Raw genomic sequence first — 22331 nt, forward strand, 5'->3', positions numbered from 1 at the left:
TCTGAATCTATGAGGTGCTCTCTGCTGCCTCCCGGGTGGCTGCAGAGGGGCTAGCTACAATCTCAGGGCTTGTCTTCCCTGCACAGTTAACCTGAGTTATAACTCAAGTGTTGCCCCTAACCTGAGTCCCATCCACCCCCACCCCCCCACCCCACTTCACTCGAGTGCGGTGGTGCTTTTCCCTTGAGTTGGCTGGTCCATCGGCTACAGCTCGAGTTAGCACAACTCATCAGCTGCTAACACGGCCACCCTGCAGCGTGGATGCAGGCTAGCTCCACTTGAGAGTTACAAGTCCTCCAGTGCCTTCCCATAATTCCTCCGGTATGCCCAGACACGACAGACAAATTCTCCCACAGTTCACTGGGAAAGAGTGCCTGGAGCGGCTCAGCAGAGTGCAGCGCAAAAAACCATGGGGTGGGCTCCCAGAAATCTCAGCAGCACCCCCGAGGGAGGAGCCAGCAGCCCCAGTGTTCTCTTGCGGCCAGGCCATTCTCAGGCGAGCGAGGCTGACCGGAGAGGAGTCACTCAAGTGAGTCTAACTTGCGCTAACTGCGGTGAAGACAGACCCTAAGGTGCTGGAGGGGTGACTATTAATACATGACTGTAAAGCTTGTACCTTCTCACAGTAGATCATGTCATGCTGGAGATGAAGTAACCCTTTCCCATTCCACAGCATTGCCAAAGGCCTCACGTATCCTCTCTGCCTGCAGGCGGAGGCTCTTTTCATCCTGGATGATGACCCATCACTGCTAGGAGGCTATGGGATTTTGGCCCTGGTGGGGGACCCTTAATCACACTGATGTGCAGGTGCTCCAGGATGTCATGCCGCTGACATCAATGAAACTGCTCCTTTGAGAATGCAGGTTCTCTATGTCACAGGGCAGGGTTCCCTCCCCCAGGACGCCTCGCGGCAAACAGGCCTCACGCACTCCTGCGTAGGTCCAATGCCATGTGCGTCATTCCCAATGTGCTACACAAGTGCTTGTTCTCCGGAGCATAAGGCTTTTACCTTCTCCCTCAGCGCAGGGGGAAGAGATCTCATTGCTTGGCGATCCGGGGCATCTCTGGCGCTTCCTCCCAGCCTCCCTTGCCCCCCTGTCTTGCGTTTAACAAGCTGAACCTCCTGTGCAGCTGTTTAATCATCCGGTCCGTAACTGATCGTCTCCTCAGTTTGGCCCATGTGGGGGTGCTTGGGAAGTGCAGTGACAAGTCAGCCTTAGGTGACTCACAACCTACCAGCCCCTTGTTGGGACTTACTGGTACAGCACCCAGGGGCCTTGGGTTTCCCAGAACGTTTCCCCTGGCTAGAGTGAAATGATCCCCAGGGGAACAATTCTTTTTGCGTCTCCTGCATTCAGTCTCCCTTCCTGAGCTGAGTTTGCTCTGCGGACTCGGAGGAGAAGGGGATATTGTATGCGCACTCTCAGTGTGGTACCAAAGCAGCGGTGGCGCACGCCGATGTGTTTGCTGATCAACGATGCGATACGGCACCGGTATATTTCAAAGCGTGATCCAGTAAGTTCATAACAACCCGGCAAGGGCAGCCCAGGTGGATGAAAGCAGCCTGTTGGCGGTGCAGTGCAGTTTGACAGGTACTGAGTTCTTGGCAAATGCTGCATGCACATCACAAGCTCCAATTGCTGCTAATGATGATCTACCTCCAGCTGTCCCACCACGAAGCCCACGTGCTGATCCTGTGTGCAAACGAGAATGGAAGGGCTCTGCTTTTGTCTCCGCCTCCTGGCTCCACTCACCATCCCCTCTCCAACAGGGCTGAACCACCATCCCTGCAAACAGCCAGCCAGAAGCTCTTGCCTCCCCCTGGATGGGGAACCTTATGCTCAGTTTAAACCCTGTTGGCATTGAATAACCCGAATCATTAGTACCTCCTTGAAGCCGAGAGTTCTGTAGATGTCCTCTCCCTCCCCTTCTCCTTGCTTGCCTATCCGTGTGCCCTCCCTACCAGAGAGGGTGTTGTCTTGAGCTTTCTGGCAAGACGCAGAGATTTCCAGCCAATGACCACGCTGTGCCTCAGTTTCCCCATCTGTAAAATAGGAGTAAAGTCACCTCTGAAAATTTCATTGCCATCCTCTCAGAGTAGGCACTGTCGGTGCAAAGGGTAAGTAGTCACACATGAACCACCCATCTGTTTTTATACAAACTCCCATTAACCCCTATGACTGTTGTTGTTTTTTATATCTGTATTGTGATAGCAGCTAGAGGATTGCACCCCCCCCTCCCGTGCTAGACACTGTACAGACATTTACCAAAGAGACAATCTTTGCCCGACAGAGTTTGTAATCTAAGTGTAAGGCCAGAGACAACAGACAGCTGTGTACATGGAACAATGGCAGGCCATGGCCCGTTAGTATAAAGACACGAGGTGGCACTGACAAGAGATTCCGCTGCCTGATCTTTGTCCATGGAGCCTGCACAGAGGGCTCGTCAATGAGCAGCAGCAATGGTTTTAAATGATACTATCACGCTGCAGAACAAAACGTTCGGGCGGCGTTCGTTTTCCCCAGTGCATTTTGAAGTGAGTTATACCCACGAATGAGCTGCTATCATTCTAAATGTTTGCATCGCCTCACAGAAGATGCATTTTTGGAAAGACAACCGAATTAAATCGTTGGGTGGATGTGTGTATGCGTATTTGTTTGTGGGTGGAGGTGTGGTACTTTCTCCTTTTGTTGTGTGGCAGCAGCTCTCTATATAAATAGCTCTCTAAATATTGCGTCTTCTGTGAGCACTGCATTGTATTTCAGGGACAGAGAGATCGTAACGCATAATGCTGTAATGTTATTACTGCAGTTTTCTCAACACACGCTAGTGATAGAGAAAATGTGGATGCTTCTCTGTATAGTACAAATAAAATTGCAAATAGGAGTAAATGAACGCATGCTCTGAGCGTACTGAGCAAACTGAGACATTCAATATATAATGGCCAGATGCCCATATGATCATTCAGCACCTCCTGTGGTCTTAGACTGTCTGTTATAAAACACTGCCCATTTAGGGTGTAGAGCAGTGGTGGACAAACTACGGCCCGGGGGCCACAAGTGGCCCTCCAGTTGTTTTAATCTGGTCCTCGAGCTCCCACCAGGGAGCGGGGTCGGTGTCTTGCTGCACTCTGCACAGCTCCGGGAAGGAGGGGCATGTCCCCACTCCAGCTCCTATGCGTAGGGGCAGCCAGGGGGCTCTGCACACTGCCCCTGCCCCAAGCGCTGCCCCGCAGCTCCCATTGGCTGGAAACTACAGCCAATGGGAGCTGCAGGGGCGGCACCTGCGGACAGGGCAGCGCGCAGAACTGCCTGGCTGCGTGTCCGCATAGGAACTGGAGGGGGGGCATGCTGCTGTTTCTGGGAGCTGCTTGAGGTAAGCGCCACGTGGAGCCTGCCCCCCTGAACCCCTCCTGTGCCCCAACCCCGTGACCCAGCCCTGATCCCCCTTCCGCCCTCCGAACCCCTTGGTCCCAGCCCGGAGCACCCTCCTGCACCCTGAACCCCTCATCCCCAGCCCCACTCCATAGCCCGCACCCCCAGCCTGAGCCTTCCCGCCTTCCAACTCCCAATTTCATGAGCATTCATGACCCGCCATACATTTCCATAACCAGATGTGGCCCTGCAAACCTCTGAGGATCTGGGCCTTTGCACTTCCCATGTTACCTGTTGCTGGAGCACAGTACACGAACGGAGATGGTGCAATGCACAGAGACGTATCCCAAACGTCGACAACTCATTTATTTACAGTGAGAATAGGGGGGCTAAAACTTCAGCACGTTGCCTTTTATGCCCAACGTTGCTAAGATGTGAGACGTAGGGCCCTTTATTCTCGTGAGAAATCCTCGCTCGTGCAAGGGGTCCTGTTGAAATTATTGGGACAGCGTGGGTAAGTGTCTGTGGGATCAGACTGTAATTGCCTTTCCAACAAACAGCTCCGTGGTTTTTACCCTTTTGCTTGCCTCACTCCTCTTTATGACACAGCAAACTGAAAACAAAGTGCAACTTACTGAGCCAAAATCCACCCTTACTTACACTCACGCAACACCACGGGAGTGTAAATGACAATAAGATTTGTCCCATGGTGCTTCTGAGCCAAAATATCTGACTTTTATTTTTGCTTTGAAATAAAATGTGCACGTTATGCTTTGATGGATCAGGCCAGCTTCTTTGCCAGCTGGGACTAACCCATGTGGCTTCACTTGAATTGTGGATTTGCATTGGAAAGCAGAATCTGGCCTATTTTTTTCCAGTTTACTTTGCCTTCCATTGACGCGTTGATGTGCGTTATGGGGGTTCTCTCTGTATTCCGCTAATGGAGGATCATCCCATTTGATGCCCTTTACTGCAGTTTGCGGGGTTACATTTATGAAGATCTGTGAGTTGAGAGCATTTTCAAACCTGCTGTTTCCTAATTTTGTGACTTCTTTATGTTTTATAACAAGTATATTAGCGGGTCTTGCAATATGATGTACACTTCCAACAATAGCTGTCTCTAATGCTAGGGTTGCTTCTGTTGCTTTGTATTTCAGTGTGTTTTCCCCCATTTGATTGGCATTACAATTCATATTTTGAACCACATGAAAGTTATCCAAACACCTGCAGCTCGGTTGTCTTATAAGTTCTGCATGTATCTTCTCCTCCGTCTATTTTTTCCTCGTTACACATGACCATTTTATTATCACGACACAGCTTGATGCAGTCTCATTAAAGAAGAAAAGGAAATGAACTACAGCCTAGAGCCAGTCAACCAGGTAGCACTTTGAACAGAAGCGCTCTCTGCTGGGTAATGTGTAAAGGATATAAGGGCTACTGCATCAGTTCCTTTAACCCAGAAAGTCTAGTTAGGGCAAATCTGTGTGTGATTAACATATAATACAAAGAGCAACAATGTTGGCAGCTAACTTTGTTTTCCTTTCTTTCTACTCTAGTGGGAACCATATATTCCAGGGGCTTGCAGCTGGTATAGCAGTGAATGAGAATGGAAGAGGCCAAATAATAGGTATATAATTTAAAACCAGCTTTGTTATGCATGATGGACAGTGTTTCCTAATGGGCGTCAGGCTTCTAAGTCATACTTAGATGCATCTTTCTTGCAAAGTTATTTTTGTTTTAGACTCAGTGGCTGGGTGCAAACTCTATTGGAATCAGCCTTAGACTTAGATCATCAGTCCATACGCCAATAAGGGAGGGTGTAGGCGTGTCTTTTCTGTATTGTTTCACTGGAATCATTGGTCTCTCCTTGGCACTGTTTGTTCGTAGAGCTGTGCTATGGAAGCATCATTCCAGATTAACTGTATTTTTACTCGTCCAGTATTTGGTTTTCACGGCGAGCTTGAGTCATCAACGTTATTCTACTTCAGCGGCATCTTGGAGTTGTTTCCCCTAGCAATTGTTCTGCTTAACATATACGTGTGAAGGAGGGAGGCTAATTATGTAGAACTGGTGATACTCCTAAGATGCTGAATACACTGCTGCCCTCTGTTTGCAGTTATGGACAGTAATTGTACTTAATTAAATCTTTTCTGTTGTTCCATAGGGCAAGATTATAATTGTTGCCCTATTTTCCATCAGAAAAAAGTAAATACAGACCCACCACTATGGACTTTTTTAAAAAGTTAATATGTTTCTAAAAAAGCCTGAATTGCTCCCAAGAGACAGTGCAGGATAAATGCTCACTAGAACGTAGAAGATAGTAATAGTGTGGCTCACGCTAAAATTAAATCTTTTCTTTTGTTTCAAAAGACAGAAGCAGTAATCTGCTTCTGCTGTAACCATTGGTCCTGTCTCCAGCCATTGTTGCTCTTGCATCTCCTTTTCCTGTGTTGCTGCTCTACTGAGCTGGGTCAGGCCCCTCTGTGATTGGGTAGAGAACGGTGCTTATCCAGGCCCAATCCTGTGAATCCGGTTAACTTCGCCAAGAGCAAATTCAGGCCAGTTATATGGGATGATTTGCAAACAAAAAGAGGTTTTGAAATTTGCTAAATAAATGGTGGGTGAAATCCTGGCTTCATTCTCGTCATTTTGCTTTTGACTTCACTGGGGTCAGGATATAATTCGATGTGTTTTGTGAATTTACTCAGTTCAGCTGTATGTGCGTCATTTCCGCACTTCCCCAGCTGGGTTCTTCTGCCCCTGTTACAAACACGCACTTTGCTTTTCAGCTTCTTTGCTTTGCAAGACTTCCCAGCAGTGTGTGTGACTGTCAGATGTATAATTGTTTAGCAGCTATGCCCCAGGGGTGGACTGTGCATAGGAACACAGCACGGCCTCCATTCTTTCAGTGGGGCTCTCTGGTGATTTTTCTCTCTCCTGCTCTGTGTTAGAAAACGTCATTCGTGAGAACCAGTGGGGAGGGGTGGACATCCGGCGCGGGGGTGACCCTGTCCTTAGGAGCAACCTGATCTGCTGTGGCTACTCGGATGGAGTGGTCGTGGGAGAGAGAGGCAAGGGGCTCATCGAAGGAAACACCATTTATGGTAAGAAGCCAAAAATATGGAAAATGCCTTGGACTCCTGCCCTCAGCTCTCCACGTCCTACTGTGCTGTCCCCCACCTTTTGCTTCATCAAGGGTCCTATGCAGCTTTAGAGTTGGATTCCATGCTGAGCAGGGGCAGGGGAGGTGGGAAGGAAGTCAGTTATGGCTCCCTGATTCTCTGCCCCAGCACAACTAAGAGCAGCCTAGATGCTGCTCTAACTTGTGCCAGCAGACTGTGGTCCTCAAGGGACAATACCCTAGCTGGGGATAGCCACTCCTCCTTCCCTCTCCCTGTCCCTAACACAACCCTTGTGCCAAGGGAGGGGTCCCTGGTGATGAGGGGAGCTGGCTATGTGTCCACTGGACTCCTTTAAACTGGGGGAATCCATGATGGGGGACTTGTAGCCGATCTCCACTCCCTTTGTCCTGCCTTGGTCTGACATTCTGGGGACTACCCAGACCGGTAAGAGATTCTCTCACCACCTTCCCTGTACCTTCAGGGGCCTTGGTGCTCTGAAAATTCCTTTTAGAGTAGCAGCCGTGTTAGTCTGTATCTGCAAAAAGTCCACAATCACAAGGTCACACCCCGGCTCTCACCAGCCTAGCTACTCCTGGCAGGTTGTTGCCAACAGCCCTTCCAGTCCCATCTCCTCAAACCCAGCCTCCCCAAGTTCTTAATTACCAGACGCTCAGCCCGTTCCCCTCTGGTTCATCGTCTGTGCAGCCCTCCTGTTATCAGCTTGCTTCGGCACAGACACTCCATGCACAAGTACTCCTGTTTTCTTTCCATGCAGTTTGTGCAACAGAGACCTGCTTGGGGTGAAAAACAGCAGCCGGAAGGGTTCTGCCATCGCTGTAAGTTAATCCACCTCCCTGAGAGATGGAGACTAGGTTGACGGAAGAATTCTTCTGTCCATCTAGTGCTGTCTACACCAGGGGTTAGGTTGGCGTAGCTACATTTCTCGGGGGGGTGGGTTTTTAACATCCCTGAGAGACGCAGCTAGGCCAATGTACGTTTCCAGTATTGACCAGCCCTTCGTTCCCAAACACTGGGGTTTTCTTTGCAGCTTTGAGCTGTTTCTGTTTGCTTGCATAGTTCCTCATTGCTTTTTTTCCTGGGCTGGACAATGGCTAAGTGTTTGGCGCCGCCCTCGTCTGGCTGTGAGATGCTGCCGAAGTTGCACCACGTTTAAAACTACAATTTTCCACATGCATTCATTACCGTAACGACTGTTCAGTTCAGTGTATTCCAAGCTTTCGTAAAGATCTTACTTGCTATACGTTCATTGTACGATAACACAGCATGCAATCCGTTGGTTTAACTGCTTATGGGGGGTGTGTGTTAAACCTTTTGTTCTCCCCTTGGGGTGTCGAGACCCTGATTGTCATGCTTGGAGCCTGCCCTCAGGGAGTGGATTGGACAGGGAATCTGTCCCTTTGTGTAGAATGATGTATCCGTAGGGATAGGTGTGTACTGCAGGGGCTGCAGAACAGCCGCTAATGGCCAGCTCTCACCTCACACCAGTGCTGCTGTCTTTATGTCTCAAGCCTTGGGAAGACTTCTCTAGGAAAAGTCCCTGGTCACCCAAAGCTGAGAGCTGTGGTCCAGTTGGGCAACAATTAGCCTGTTTTGGGCTATAGGAGGTCCAGAAACGAGTGTTATCTGGGATCAGTGGTGGGAGTGATAGGAGGACATACAGATTAATAGGAGAATAGGGGAATTCAAATGAGAACAGCAGGTCCCTTTAGGTGAAAGAAAAGGGGAGAGAGTAAATATGCTCTGGCTTGTTAGTTGCGTTTTTAAAATTAAATGCTCAGGTTGGAGCAATAAGTAAATCCCAGTTTCACAGGATCAAAATGAAACGGTGGCACATGTGAAAAGCTGTTGGAACCCCCGGTATGAGCTCCTGTGCCTTGCACCCGAGTATGTACAGCCTGACCCAAAGCCCTTTGAAGTCCGTGGGAGTCATTGTGTTGACTGCCGTGTGCTTTGGATTGGTCCCTTAATGAGGAGAGAGGCAAGAGGTGAAGCAAGAATTAGGGCTAAAGAGACAGGAAAGGAGGAGCAAAGACAACAAGCCTCTAACTGGGGAGTGCAGGGTGACAGTTTCCTATTTTTAGTAGGTTTATTATTTCAGTAATGCCCCTTGTGATGTATGTGCATTATTAATAACAAGCTCTTATCTAGCACTTTTCATTAGCAGGTCTCAAAGCGCTTTACAAAGAAGGTGAGTATCATTATCCCCATTTTACAGCTAGGGAAACTGAGGCACCGCGAGGGGAAACGACTTCCCCCAGGTCACCCAGCAGGCCACGGGCAGAGCTGGGGATAGAACCCAAGCCTCCTGAGTCCTAGTCCAGTGCCAAGATCATGCTGCCTCACTGACTATGTAAACCCATAGTGAGATTATTTAGCGAGCTATGTGGTAGAGGTGACTACAGTAGAAGTAAAGGGATGTGATTAGGAAAGAGAAAAACGAGGTTGACTCCTTGGGAAAACTCACCTCTGGAGGCTGTAGTATGACCTTGCAGGGGCAGTGGTAGAAGATGCATTCCCTGAGACTGTCAAAACCTTACTAGAAAAGGAAATATCCATTCACCAGCAGGGGAAAGGCATGAAACTTAATAGGTCTTTCCCTATTCTGGCTTCTCGGCTGCAAGATGAACGGTAAAGCAGCTGTTCCAATATGCATACTTGGTGCTGATGCCATGAGCTGGAATTAGAAGCCTCTATATGCTGCGGTGGGGGCAGAAAAGCAATAAGGAGAAAGGGAGGCTAGTTATCTGGCGGCTGCGGGATTCTGCTGCTGCCATGCCCCAGGGATCCCGGTTGCCGCCCCCCTCCCCAGGTCCCAGTGCCCCCACACACCATGGGGTCCCAGCTGGCAGCCAGGACCCCAGCACGGGGCCGGCAGCCAGGATCCCTTGCGCGTGAGGAGACAGCAGAGCCTAATGGTTAAACATTTTAATAAAATGCAGAACTTGGACCCATAGGTGCTGACTTTTATTTTCCCTGGGGGGTGCTCCACCCCCACTCCACCCCTCCCTCGAGGCCCCGCCCTTGCTCCACCTCTTCCTGCCCCCGCACTGCCCTCTCCCCCGAGGCCCCATACCAGCTGCCGAACAGCTGAACGACAGCCCAGCTGAACAGCTGTGGCTGGTGGGTGTTGACCACCACACTGTTTTTTCCCATGGGTGCTTGAGCGCTGGAGCACCCACCGAGTCGGTGCCTATGCCTGATTCTCTCCTCACTTGGTGCAGTGTAAATCAGGAGCAACCCCAGTGAAATCAGTGGAGTTACACTGGTATAAAATGAATGAACCACAGGTGGTTCACCAGCCTGGGAAGCAGTATAATGAGTGGCACTGTGGTTCACCAGCAGATATAAACCCAATCTGACAAGCCAGAGAAGGCACGTCAGACTGGCAATGCCAGCAGGAGTCTGAAACACGTCTTGAGTTGAAGAGGGTACTAAGCAGGGGTGAGTCTAGCTGGCATAGCTATCCTGGCAAAGGCACTGTAGTGTAAACAAGACCTGCACTAACCATGTTTTTGGTTAATTTCCCTTGATTCTTGAGGAAGAGGTTAGTGAGGGGGCACGATTGGAGGGCACCTGTGGGAGGGGGATGATCTGCCACTTTAGCTACCAGCTCTGCCCTCCTCCTGGCTCCACCGTTCCCCCGGTTGGGCGGGAAGGGCCATGGGAAGAAAGGGGGATGGTAACTGATGGGCTGTGAGGAGCACATCCACCAGCTGGAGGCAGGAAGAGGAATAGCTGGGAGCCCCAGACTTCGGACCTACTTCAGGGAGCTAGTGTAAGGGAAGGGGCTCTGCACAGCCCTCTGCAGTACAGGAGAACTGTTGATGTGTGGAATGGCCCATTCACCTCAGTGGGGTGTGCTCTGATGAATTAGGATGCTCCAAAGACACACTAGCTCTGGCTGGTGTGAAATGACCCATTCATCTCAATGGGAGTTCACCTCTACCTCAGTTTCAGCTGTGGAATACCATTGTTCAAGGTAATCTCCCTATGCAGGTCTGTTTTAGAGCTACTGGAATATTAAAATTTTCTTCTTATTGGGGAGGGGACAATATCCGAGGAACACCTGAACCAAATTATTCCAAACTTGCACCATTGGCCCTGTTGTGGTTTACCAATATCCTAGATAATCTCAAGTATCAGGAGGCAGCCGTGTTAGTCTGTATCCACAAAAACAACAAGGAGTCCGGTGGCACCTTAAAGACTAACTGTGAGTTTTTTACCCACGAAACTAAAGTGAGTTTTTTACCCACGAAAGCTTATGCTCAAATAAATCTGTTAGTCTTTAAGGTGCCACCAGACTCCTTGTTGTTTTCTAGATAATCTCATTATGCATGTGGATTTTAGAGTACTTTGAAAATTAAAAGAAGCTCATAATGCAGGGGGAGGACATGTATTGGGAACCTCTTGATCAAATGAACTAAATTTGCCCCATAAATTCTACCCCAGTCCCTGAATAGTTTTTAATTATTGCTTCCCCAAAAGGGAAGTGGGGGGTGGAAATTACCCACGATTGATCCCGAGAGAGTAATATCAGTATCAGAGCCATAGCTTGAGCCCCAAGTATGTGTAAAAAAAAAAAATAAGATTTGGATGTTACGTTTATTTTAGTGGGACTGTATCTCACTTAAACAACCTCAAAAATCTTGACTACTAAACCAACCCTGTAACTATTTTCAAAACAAGATTTTTTTTGAGGGCCTCTTTTCACTAATCAGGTTTCTTTTACCCCAACCTATTCTGTTGTGTTCTATATGTACATGCAACGGTGAAAAGGGACAAATTTATTTTGGATAGGGAAGCTACATTCATGCTGCCTCCTTTTATATTAAAAATCCAAGTCCTGTGTAGCCTGGGGGACACATGCTTTGTCTTTGCCTAGACTAGAGTTGGTGGACCTGTTATAGTTTGAGCTAATTGATCGTAAATGCTAATTGTTTTGATAACTGCAGCTCTCCACAAATGTTTGTTCTGGGGCACAAAAGTTTTGTGGTTTGCCTGAGGCTGAGCCACCATGTCATGATACTTTGCAAATGTTTGCATCTAGATTAGCATTTACAGTCACTTACCAAGCAATTGGCAATCAATTACAGCAGCAGGACAAATGCTAGTCCAGACAAAGCCTACGATAACAGGAAAACTAGTGAAATGACATCACAAGAGTTAAGAGACAGAATATTGAGCCATGGAGAGGGGAAAGGATTTTAAATCACACTTCGAAAAACTCTGTTTTGTCTGATTTTGTTAACACCTATTGAACTTCAGTGCCAAATGAGTATTTTGGATAAAGGATGCATGGGTGCAAGGGAGGAATGAGAGAGACAAATTTGCCCCCAGATTTTTCCTATCCTGGGGGGGGGCGGGCAGGACATTCTCTCCCCCTCCCCCTTCTCCCTTAAAGGGCACTCCTGGTCACTTGATTACAGACCTAAAAGTGGCAATTCTTCAACAAAAAAACTTCAGAAACAGACTCCAAGGAGAGACTGTTGAATTGGAATTAATTTGCAAACTGGATACAATTAACTTAGGCTTGAATAGAGACTGGGAGTGGATGGGTCATTACACAAAGTAAAACTATTTCCCCATGTTTATTCCCCCGCCCCCCGCTGTTCCTCAGAGGTTCTTGTCAACTGCTGGAAATGGCCCACCTTGATTATCACTACAAAAGGTTTCTTCTTCCCCCCCACCCCACCCTCGCTGGTAATGGCTCACCTTACCTGATCACTCCAGTTACAGTGTGTATGGTAACACCCATTGTTTCATGTTCTCTGTGTATATAAATCTCCCCACTGTATTTTCCACAGTATGCATCCGATGAAGTGAGCTGTAGCTCACAAAAGCTTATGCTCAAATAAATTGGTTAGTCTCTAAGGTGCCACAAGTCCTCCTGTTCTTTTTGCGGATACAGACTAACACGGCTGTTACTCTTGACTCCTGAGGACAGACACTTCCCCACCTAGGCAGAGCAGAGCAGCAAGGCACTGGCAGAAATGGGGGAAGGCAGTGGCAGAGACTCTGCATGTCCCCTCACCCCCAAACTGTGCCCATGGTGGACTCTCTGCCCCCTCTCCTGATACTGCAGCGCCCCCCAGCCAGACTCCCTCTGCCTGAAACAGGACTCACCTAGTGCTGCCTACAGTTGGGGCCGGCTGGGAGCTGGACATTGCCCAGGAGATCTAGGTAGGAGGCAGGGCGACCCAGGTGAGCAGCGTCTCACCGCTGCTGATCAGGCTGGGCTTCTGCAGAGCAGAGGGAGCCTTGTGCTCTCCCCTCGCCCACCCCTAACCCTGGCTGGAGCAGGAGCAGGTCCCTGAGGCTGCTGGAGGAGGGGCCCTACCCCGGGCAGTGTCAGCCTCTTCTGCGCAAGCCCAGGGGCTACAAACCTTGAACCCCTCGTAGGCGATTAACACAGCCATCTCCCAGCTGATCGGTGGGGGCGGGGCTGCCCAGTAACTACTGATCCCTGGCTGGGGCTACAGCTCTATTGCCTGTGGGTGCTATGCACCTGCCAATTTTTTTCTCTGGATGCTCCAGCCCTGGAGCACCTACGGAGTCCGTGCCTATGCTTGGACCAAAATCTTCAAGATTTCCCTCTACTACTTTTGAAAGTGTGAGTCTCATGTAATTGACCAGAGCTGGGGATGATCTGTTTATGCAAAACACTCAGGCATGAGGTGCTGAGCAGCTCCTGTGGGGGCTGAACACCCTCCATTCCCAGGGTAGGTGGAGGGCCATGGGCTCCCCACCTGCCCTGGGTGGAGGTCTGGGGTGCCTGAGAGTAGTCCCTGCCCCCCAGGTGCACCGCCCAGGGAAGATGGAGGGTCCAGGGCTCCCTGGGCAGCTCTTCTCACATCCCTAGCTTCCTACCAGGACAGGAAAAAGGGCCTTGGGACAATGGGAGGAGCAGGGGGTGGGGCCTTGTGGCAGGGGTGTATGTAGGGGGCCCCCCAATGTTCTTTGTGCTCAGTGCCCCAGTAAATCTTAATCCGCCTCTGTGAGCAACTGTCAAAGCAGGGCAGAGAAGCAGGCTGCGGACCCCTCTCACAGCCTGTGGGTGCTGAGGGTTGTAAGTTGGGTCCATCAGACTGTTTGGCTGGTGGGTCAGTGTGAGGAGGGGCTCCTAGCAGAGCAGACAGCTGGAAGCCTTGTAGGTTGTATATTGTGGGCCTGAGGCTGCCACTGAGATTGTACCGTGTGTGAGATCCTTTGGATGAGCCTTTTATAAGCCAGGACCCTGCCTGTTTGTGCAGGGTCTTAAAAGACCCCATGGCCCTTTTGGCAAGAAGAGTCGTACATTGATACCGCTCAGGCTAGAAAATAAAGTCGCAGAAATTGTTACTTCCAATATGCAGCAAGAGGAAGTGTAATGGCACCAACTTCTCAGACCACCTGGGCTGTGAGCACTTAGCCAGCATAGCACTGACGTCTCCCTGGCTAGGCACTCATGGTCCATCATTACTATGATATCTGACCACTTCTCGTGCCTTGGAACGCCCCTGAGGAGAAGGGAAGCGTTATCCTCCGTGTGGGGAAACTCAGTAACAAGGAGACTCAGCTACTTGCCCAAGGTCACACTGGAAGTCTGTGACAAAGCTAGGACTAGAACCCTGGATCTCAGCCCAGGCCGCTAGCCACAAGGCCAAGGCAGTATGTACAATACATCGCAAACTCACGGGCCCCGCCACCCCAAAATGCTTTGTTTAGGAACTTGATTTCAGTGGGAGTTAAGTGCCTAAATGCCTTTGAGGATCTGAGCCTGGGTGTCCTTCCTTTTGTGTGTCGACATAAGAGGTAGCAGCAAATCAGAAATGAAAGAGAAATGAATGGATCATTGCAGCAATGTGCATCTGTCCAACCTCTGCTACACAGTAGGTGTCACCATTCAGGGCAACTACGCCTGTATTCCCCCTCCATGCTCCACTCTAGACTCCCCGCTCCCCAGCTGTCCCCCTCTCTTGGGTAGAGACCTGTGTGTCTCTTCCTTCTGACGGGGTATTTCCAGGCTGCACAGTTCCCTGCCTACACTGTGATATTTCTAGCGAGCCAGATGGCCTAAACAGGCCAGCGTTGTGTTTTGCTTTCTCTCTGGTCTATGAACAGCGTAATGGCCCACAGTTCTAAGTTACTACACGGCTCTGTGTACACAAGCACATTTATTCTTAAGGTAAAAGCATTTCAGATAAAACATTAAAAATAATTAATTTTCAAACTGCTCTATGGGGCAGGGGCTGTCTCTCACTAGGTGTCTATAGTACAGCTGTGTGAATAACAGATTTTTCAGTTTGCTGGCAAGGCCAGTGGTTTCAGGTTGAACCGGAAATGGAATTTTTCAAAATTTTCAGGTTTCAGAGTAACAGCCGTGTTAGTCTGTATTCGCAAAAAGAAAAGGAGTACTTGTGGCACCTTAGAGACTAACCAATTTATTTGAGCATAAGCCAAGTGAGCTGTAGCTCACGAAAGCTTATGCTCAAATAAATTGGTTAGTCTCTAAGGTGCCACAAGTATGCCTTTTCTTTTTTCAAAATTTTCAGCGAGTCGAAAAGTGGAACAGAAAATCATTTCAGGTGTAATGAAGTTTTGTCTCTTCTTGTATGGCATTTTTTTTGTTTTGTTTCAATTTTGACCATTTTCATGTGGGTTTTTTTTTTAAATTCTTTTAAGTAAAACAAAAGGAAATGTCAAAACGCCAAGTCATTTCAAGGTGAAAAATGGAAATGGTTCGATTTTTTTCATAATTTATTTTCAGGGGCTTCTTTCTGACTGAAACCATTTGGTGAAACCGAGACAAATTCCCGAAATGTTCTGGTGTCATCAAAGCTGCATGGTTTGCTGAAAAAAAGTTTTGCCTGAAAAATTGTACCCGGCCCTGGTCTGCACAGGGCCTAAGCCAGTGGGGCCAGCCCATGGTTGGAGCCTGGCTGTTACTCTTTGGTCTGTCTCTGCATGTTGCAGGTAACAAGGGCTGTGGCATATGGATAATGTCATCCAGTCTCCCTCACATCACAAACAACCAAATTTGCCACAACAGCATCTACGGGGTGGCCGTGTTTTGCCGCAAAGATGATGCCAACGACTATCTCGCCAACCAAGGCGGCAACGAGAACTTCAACGACGAGGGTGAAGCTGCCAGCTGGGAGAATGATTTGGACAGCGAGGACGAGCGCTTCACCTCCCGAAGGCCCATCAGCGTGGCACTGGTGGAGTCCAACAGCATCAATCACAATGGAGGTGAACGTGGTCCCAGCTGCTTGGGCCTGCCCCAAACATGCTGTCCAGGGGCTGACTCCATCCCCGCACTGAGTCCCCGGAGAGATGTGCTCGGGGTCTCCTGGGACTGCAGAGATCACAACCACAGTAACTGTGCAGCTCTGAGTATGATGGAGCAAGGCGAATATGGAGGAGCAGACTGGAGGGGAGTGATGCCTAACAGTGGTAGCGCCCTGGCACTGCCTTGCAGAGGATAAATTCAGTCTCTAAACCAGGGACTGGATTTTCTCCAGTGCTGCAGCCATTTTATATAGGCTACAAAGGGGGTGGAAACAACCATTGCAGGATTTCCATCACTGGGATTTTCCTCTCTGGGCATATCCCAGTAGAACCATGTTACACCAGGCCCTGGCAGCCCCCAAGGTTGCAGGGTGGAAAGGAGTGTGTGGCTGGAGTGCATTGTACTCTGGCTGTATATGAGCCCCGCAGAGAGTCTTCAGAGGGCCATTACATGCTGGTGAGGCTTACAGCAGCCATTGGGCTGTTCTGAAGCCAGAGTGAGCACTGGTCTGGGCAACAATTCAGGAAGCACAAAGGTAGTTTAAAGCCATTTTCTTCACCCCCTGCAGAAAAGGAGCAGGTACTCAGGAAGCGAAAAAGCTGCAGGGCCTATGGGTTCATCCCTTTCGAAGGGAGATGGAGAAAAAGTTTTTGCGTAGGGAGCAGCGTTGAGGAGCTCCAAAGCGAGCCCCACCTAGAATTCCTTGGATGGAAAGTTGATTCCTGCAAGAGGTTAATTGCTGGAGTTTGTCTGTGGGGGGCAGGACAGGTGACGGGAGTAGTAGCAGAAGATCAGGAAGACATGGGAAACCACAGCTGGGGTATGTAAAATCCCTCTCTCTACAGCCCTGAATAAAGGGTCAGCTTGAGTCTCAGGAAACCAGAGATGCCGCTACATTAATGAACCCTTGGGCAGCGTCTATATTACTCTTATGCAAACCGGTAGCTCTCAGTTTCTATCATAGCTGTCATTTCTGTGCTCAGTATTGTACAGTATTGTTGCCCTCTCCCATTCCGGAGTCTGACCAGTTCAGTGCTGACATCCTGGAGTTTGTCACGAGAGCCGTGCAAAATTTCTCTGGTTTGTGAACTAGCCTGGCCTTGGGGTTGTGTTACAAATGTCAAACCCACCCTGCTTTGTCCAAAGACAGCCTGTCAAGTGTCTGGCACTTCACTCTGGCACTTCAAGTGCAGAAGGTGGGGGCCCGCAAAGATTCTAAAAATTAATACTGGCCACTCCAGGCTTGCATTAAACTCCCAAGGTTACAGCTTTTCTCTGACCTTGGCTTGGTAAACGCTGCCACCACCCAAGTGAAAAACTGCCTCTTGCAAATCCTGGAAAAACTCACTTTGGAAGTTTTCCCTGAGGCCCCTCGGCTTTTCCACCCCTCCCTCAGGGAAGCCAAAAAAGAAAACAAACAAAAGGGAATCCCAGCTGTTGTCACCAGCTAATTGAATAACATATGCACTGACCTTTTAAGACACAAAACCAATCAGGTATTTTTTTTAAAAAGGCAAATTTTATTAAAAACAAAAAGAAAGAAAATACATCTGGAATTTAGGCTATTGCTAGATTTTAAAAGAGCAATTGGAAAAATTAGGCACCCAAACTAGCTTTCTTGGGAGTTCAGCTTAAAGGTTACAAGCAACAAAAGCATCTGGGGTGAGCACAGAGGAGTCCACAAGCCTTACAGATAATAAAAGAAATAAACCTGATTGTGTCTATCTAAACATTCCCTGTCCCAATGAATCCTTCTAGGTATGGAAGATGATTTTTCATACCTGGTTCAAACTTTACACAGCATTCCTGCTGCCCCAGTCTCTTCAGCCCAGAGAGAACAACAGAGAGACAGAGGGAAAGCTTTTTTCCCATCTTAAAAAGCTCTAGCCTTCCCACTGGCTCTTTTGGTCAGGTGCCCACTCCTTTTCTTTTACCTGTGGGCTTGTTAACCCTTTACAGGTAAAGCAAGCAGAGAACAGACACCAAGAGGTACTTTATAGCTAACTGGCTGGCTGGGTGCCCATAAAAGAGAGCTCTCCCCCCCCTTTCACTTATCACACGGCCTCAGAGTCGAGGCTCGCTGATCCTTAGCACAAACCTGAGTGCCGGTTAGCCTGAGTTTCTCTTGGCATTTTGGGGTTTATTCCAGTCCAGAACTTGGGGTGTTGAACGGTTAAGCACATTCGGAGTTTCCCAGTCACAGACTGGTGGAAGACTTGTTTCTCTGGCTGCCCAGCAGATCCAGTTGCTTCACCTGCCCTGTTTTATTCCCTCAGACGAGTTCACTGACTTCTTTCCCCCTCTTTTGCAGCCGCTGGCTTGTACGTCAAGAGCAGCGAAGCACTTAACATCATAGCCAACGCCATCCATGCCAACCACGACAGTGGGATTGCTGTGTTACAGAGCAGCCAGCTCACACGAATCGCCAACAACAGCATCTCCTGCAACAGCCTAGGGGGGGTGCTGATCGAAAGCGAGGCCAGAGTGGAGCTACGTGGCAATGGCATTTATGACAACAGCAGCCACGGCATCACCTCCAAGGGTGACGGGGTCGTCGTTGAGAACGACATCATAGGCAACCGGGGATGTGGCCTCCAGTTGTTACAGACTGCAGACATGAAGGTGGGTGTTCAAACAAATCCTAGATTCCAAGACCAGAAGGGACCACTGTGAGCATCTACTCGGACCTCCCGTGTAATACAGTCCTGTTTGTTCTCTACTAGAGCACATCTTAGAGGAAAACCATCCAATCTTGATTTAAAAATAGCCCATGATGGAGAATCTATCACCATGCTTCCATGGTTAATTGGTCCCATGGTTAATTATTCTCACTGTTTAAAAATGTGCCCCTTATTTCCAGTCTGAATTTGTCTCTCCTGAATTCATTAGGCTGGATGGATTGGTGCACTACGAGGAAACCAGACCTGGGTTCAGTGCTGGTGTCAATCCCAGAAGAATGGTCAAAGTCCGTAGGTCTTAGCTTCTATTCTTTGGATTTGTAGTGAAAGCTGCTAGTCATTTGTAGCATCACTAAGGTAATCAAAGGGAAACAGGAGCAGCGAGAATTCACCCTCCCTTCACAGGAGAGCAGAGCAGCACTGCTCATGTGCAGCAACTCTGTTGCTTAACAAACATGCATGTCGGAGAGGCTAGGAGATTGTGAACGAGAGAATTCCCATTGATGGAATATACTTGTAATGATAGTAATAGTACTTCACCCTTCTCATCAGCAGGTTGCAAAGCTCTTTACAAAGGAGGTCAGCATCATTATCCTCATTTTACAAGGGGGGTAACTGAGGCACAGAGAGGGAAGCGACTTGCCAGAGGTCACCCAAAATAGAGTCCAGCTCTCCAAAGTCCCTGTGCAGTGCTCATAAAAAGGATCAGAACTATGGTCCATCTAGCCCAGTATCCTGTCTTCCCACAGTGGCCAATGCCAGGTGCTTCAGAGGAAATGTACAGATCAAGGCAATTTTGAGTGATCCATCACCTGTCGTCCAGTCCCAGTTTCTGGCAGTCAGAGGCTAGAGACACCCAGAGCACAGGACTGCGTCCATGACCATCGTGGCTAATAGCAATTGATGGACCTATCTTCCATGAACTTCTCTAATTCTTTTCTGAGCCCAGTTATACTTTTGGACTTTACAACATCCCCTGGCAATGAGTTCCACAGATTCTTCACACAACGCACAGTCAAATACTTCCTTTTGTTTGTTTTAAACCTGCTGCCTATTAATTTCATTGGGTGACTCTGGGTATTTGTGTTATGTGAAGAGGCAAATAACACTTTCTTATTCACTTTCTCCACACCAGTCATGATTTTATAGACCTCTATCATATCCCCCCTTAGTCATCTCAGAGCTGAACAGTCCCAGTCTCTCCTCATATGGAAGCTGTTCCATATCCCTAATAATTTTTGTTACCCTTTTCTGTACTTTTTCCTATTCAAATATATCTTTTTTGGAGATGGGGTGACCAGAATTGCACGCAGTATTCAAAGTGTGGCATATCATGGATTTATACAGTGACATTATGATATTTTCTGTCTTATTATCTATCCCTTTCTTAATGATTCCCAACATTCTGTTTGCTTTTTTGACTGCCCCTGCACACTGAGTGGATGTTTTCAGAGAACTATCCACGATGACTCCAAGATCTCTTCCTTGAGTGGTAACAGCTAATTTAGACCCCATCATTTTAGATGTACAGTTGGGATTATATTTTCCTATGTGCCTTACTTTGCACTGAATTTCATCTGCCATTTTGTTGCCCATTCACCCAGTTTCGTGAGATCCCTTTGTAACTCTTCACAGTCTGCTTTGGACTTAACTATCTTGAGTAGTTTTGTGTCATCTGCAAATTTTGCCATCTCATTGTTCACTCCCTTTTCCAGATCATTTATTAATATGTTGAATAGGACTGGTCCCAGTACAGATCCTTGGGGGACCCCACTATTTACCTCTCTCCATTTTGAAACTGACCATTTATTCTTACCCCTTTGTTTCCTATCTGTTAACCAGTTACTGATCCATGAGAGGATCTTCCCTCCGATCCCATGACTTTTTACTTTGCTTAATAGCCTTTGGTGAGGGAACTTGTCAAAGGCTTTCTGAAAGTTCAAGTACAATGTATCCCCTGGATCACCCTTGTACAGAAGTTTGTTGACCCACTTAAAAAATGTTAATAGATTGGTGAGGCATGATTTCCGTTTATAAAAACCAAGTTGATTCTTCCCCTACAAATCATGTTCATCTATCTGCTAGGCCACGCTTCTGATTAATAGCACATTTGTCACTCCAATGTTGATTTTTATTTTACTTTTCATACAGTGTTGATCTGACTTTTCCCAGCATAGGTAGCTCTGTGATTATTCCTTGTATGTGGATAGACAATTGTCTTCCATGTGGAACCTATTTGCCATGAAAGAGAGCAGCTGAGACAGTCAAGAGACTGCGGTAGTCCCCTTGACTACAGTGGAGTGTCACTTTGCTTGTCTTTGGCACACTCTCTCTTTCTCCTCACCCACGTGCTTTATTTAGTTAGTTGCTCCACTGCCCTTGTTGTAGCCAAAATCCCTCCCCAAAGCCAAATGCAGCCCACAGAGTTCTGCAATATGGTCAACATTTGCTTTCATGTTTAGTGTATTGGTGTGGCTAATGGGGACTACAGATCCCAGCATGCATTGCTCCATGTCAGCCAAACACCCAAGCTGCTTGGAGCAAGAGGGAGCATTGCAGGTTGAGACCTCCAGAAACTGCAGGCTGGACCACTGCATTAAAAGCAGGAGTTGCTGCAGTTTGCTCCGATGTTTGCAAACTAGATGCAGCAATCCCACTCCTAGCGAGTTGCCAGTATTACCCTAAGGGCACCTTTGTTCTAGTCTCTGGTGGGGTGAAGCCGCAGCAAGGTGCAGTACTCGACTGTTGCAATAATCGTCACTGAAAAGGCCCCGGCAATGAACGCGCAGAGAGCTCTGAGGTTAGGCTAGAGAGATGAGTGCTCTCTCCTCTGTTCTCTTCACGAACCACTAACTCCTTCTGAAAAACATTCTGATCAGGGAGCTGTTGTTGTCTGGGCCTTAGGCAAAACTAGACCTATGGAAACCCTAATCATACTGCTCCCCAGATGCAAGTACCCCTAAAGGACTGAGGGAGAATTCAAATTGTCACGGGCCCCAGGGGACATTGATTGAAGCCCGGGCTGCACTAGTTGCTGTTGTTGTTTCTCATGAAGACTCTAGCAAGGAACTGTTTTACCTGTCCCGAGAGTCGCGTGAGAAGCAGTAAACAGTTTGCACTGCCCCTGGTGGCTCTGCCCAGGATAACAAGGATGATAGAGATTGGGACTGCTGCCCATGGGAGACGTTCAGCGGTGAGGGGATCCTAGTTCTAACTCAGAGCTTCCAGGGCCAGAAGGGATCATCTAGTCTGACCTCCTGCATAACACAGGCCAGGGAACTTCCCCACAATAATTGCTGCAACGGATCTTTTAGAAAAACATACACTCTTGATTTATAAATGATCACTGATGGAGACTCCACCACAACCTTTGGTAAAGTTCTAGCAGCGAAAGGTTTAACACGATCCAATGGCTGAAAGTAGCAGCTAGACAAATTCAGACTGGAAATAAGGCTTTAAATGTTTAACAGGAAGAGTAATTAACCATTGGAACAACCCAACCTCTGGGTCCCTGGATCTCTGGGTGTTTTAAGCCTCTGGAGCCTGAATGGAGTGTGGTCACTGTCCCAGGCTTAGGGTCTCACAGCACACTTCTCTCTGAGACGTGTAACCTGCAGTCCAGCTGCCTAGCCCCACTGGGCACAGCGCTGACCTTCAGACAACACCGTATTTAAACACACCATCTCCCAGAACTCCGTCCCCAGGTGTGAGCCTTCTGGGTTACAAGGACACCTTAAAAAACAGAATTAACAGCCTTCTAAACGTGACTCCTTCAAAGTTCTGTGAGCACATGAGAAACCATCCTGGAACTCTGTAACCTCCCCATTCCATCTCTCTCTGTTCTAGTCTGGCCTAAACATTGCCCCTT

General features: G+C 48.3%; 1 protein-coding gene and 1 long non-coding RNA gene across 6 annotated transcripts in view; one reads left to right on the forward strand and one right to left on the reverse strand.

Moving 5' to 3' along the window:
* The window catches only part of FBXO10 (F-box protein 10), a 68730-nt gene that overhangs the window by 42602 nt on the left and 3797 nt on the right, over nt 1-22331 (forward strand). For 2 of the 5 annotated variants that reach the window (XM_043547258.1, XM_037902186.2), the window contains exons 6-9: nt 4931-5001; nt 6326-6478; nt 15470-15745; nt 18097-18407. In XM_043547258.1, the coding sequence (XP_043403193.1) occupies nt 4931-5001; nt 6326-6478; nt 15470-15745; nt 18097-18407 (811 nt within the window). The remainder of the gene's footprint in view (nt 1-4930; nt 5002-6325; nt 6479-15469; nt 15746-18096; nt 18408-22331) is intronic. The other 3 variants (XM_043547260.1, XM_043547261.1, XM_043547259.1) reach the window with 2 other exon arrangements.
* LOC122465948 lies at nt 179-7905 on the reverse strand. The gene is made up of 3 exons (XR_006291105.1): nt 7160-7905; nt 1887-2044; nt 179-1694 (listed from the first exon to the last, which is right to left on the reverse strand). It is a non-coding gene; the product is annotated as an uncharacterized LOC122465948 (long non-coding RNA).

Source organism: Chelonia mydas, chromosome 5 (assembly GCF_015237465.2).
Source record: "Chelonia mydas isolate rCheMyd1 chromosome 5, rCheMyd1.pri.v2, whole genome shotgun sequence".
Taxonomy (NCBI): Eukaryota; Metazoa; Chordata; order Testudines; family Cheloniidae; genus Chelonia; species Chelonia mydas.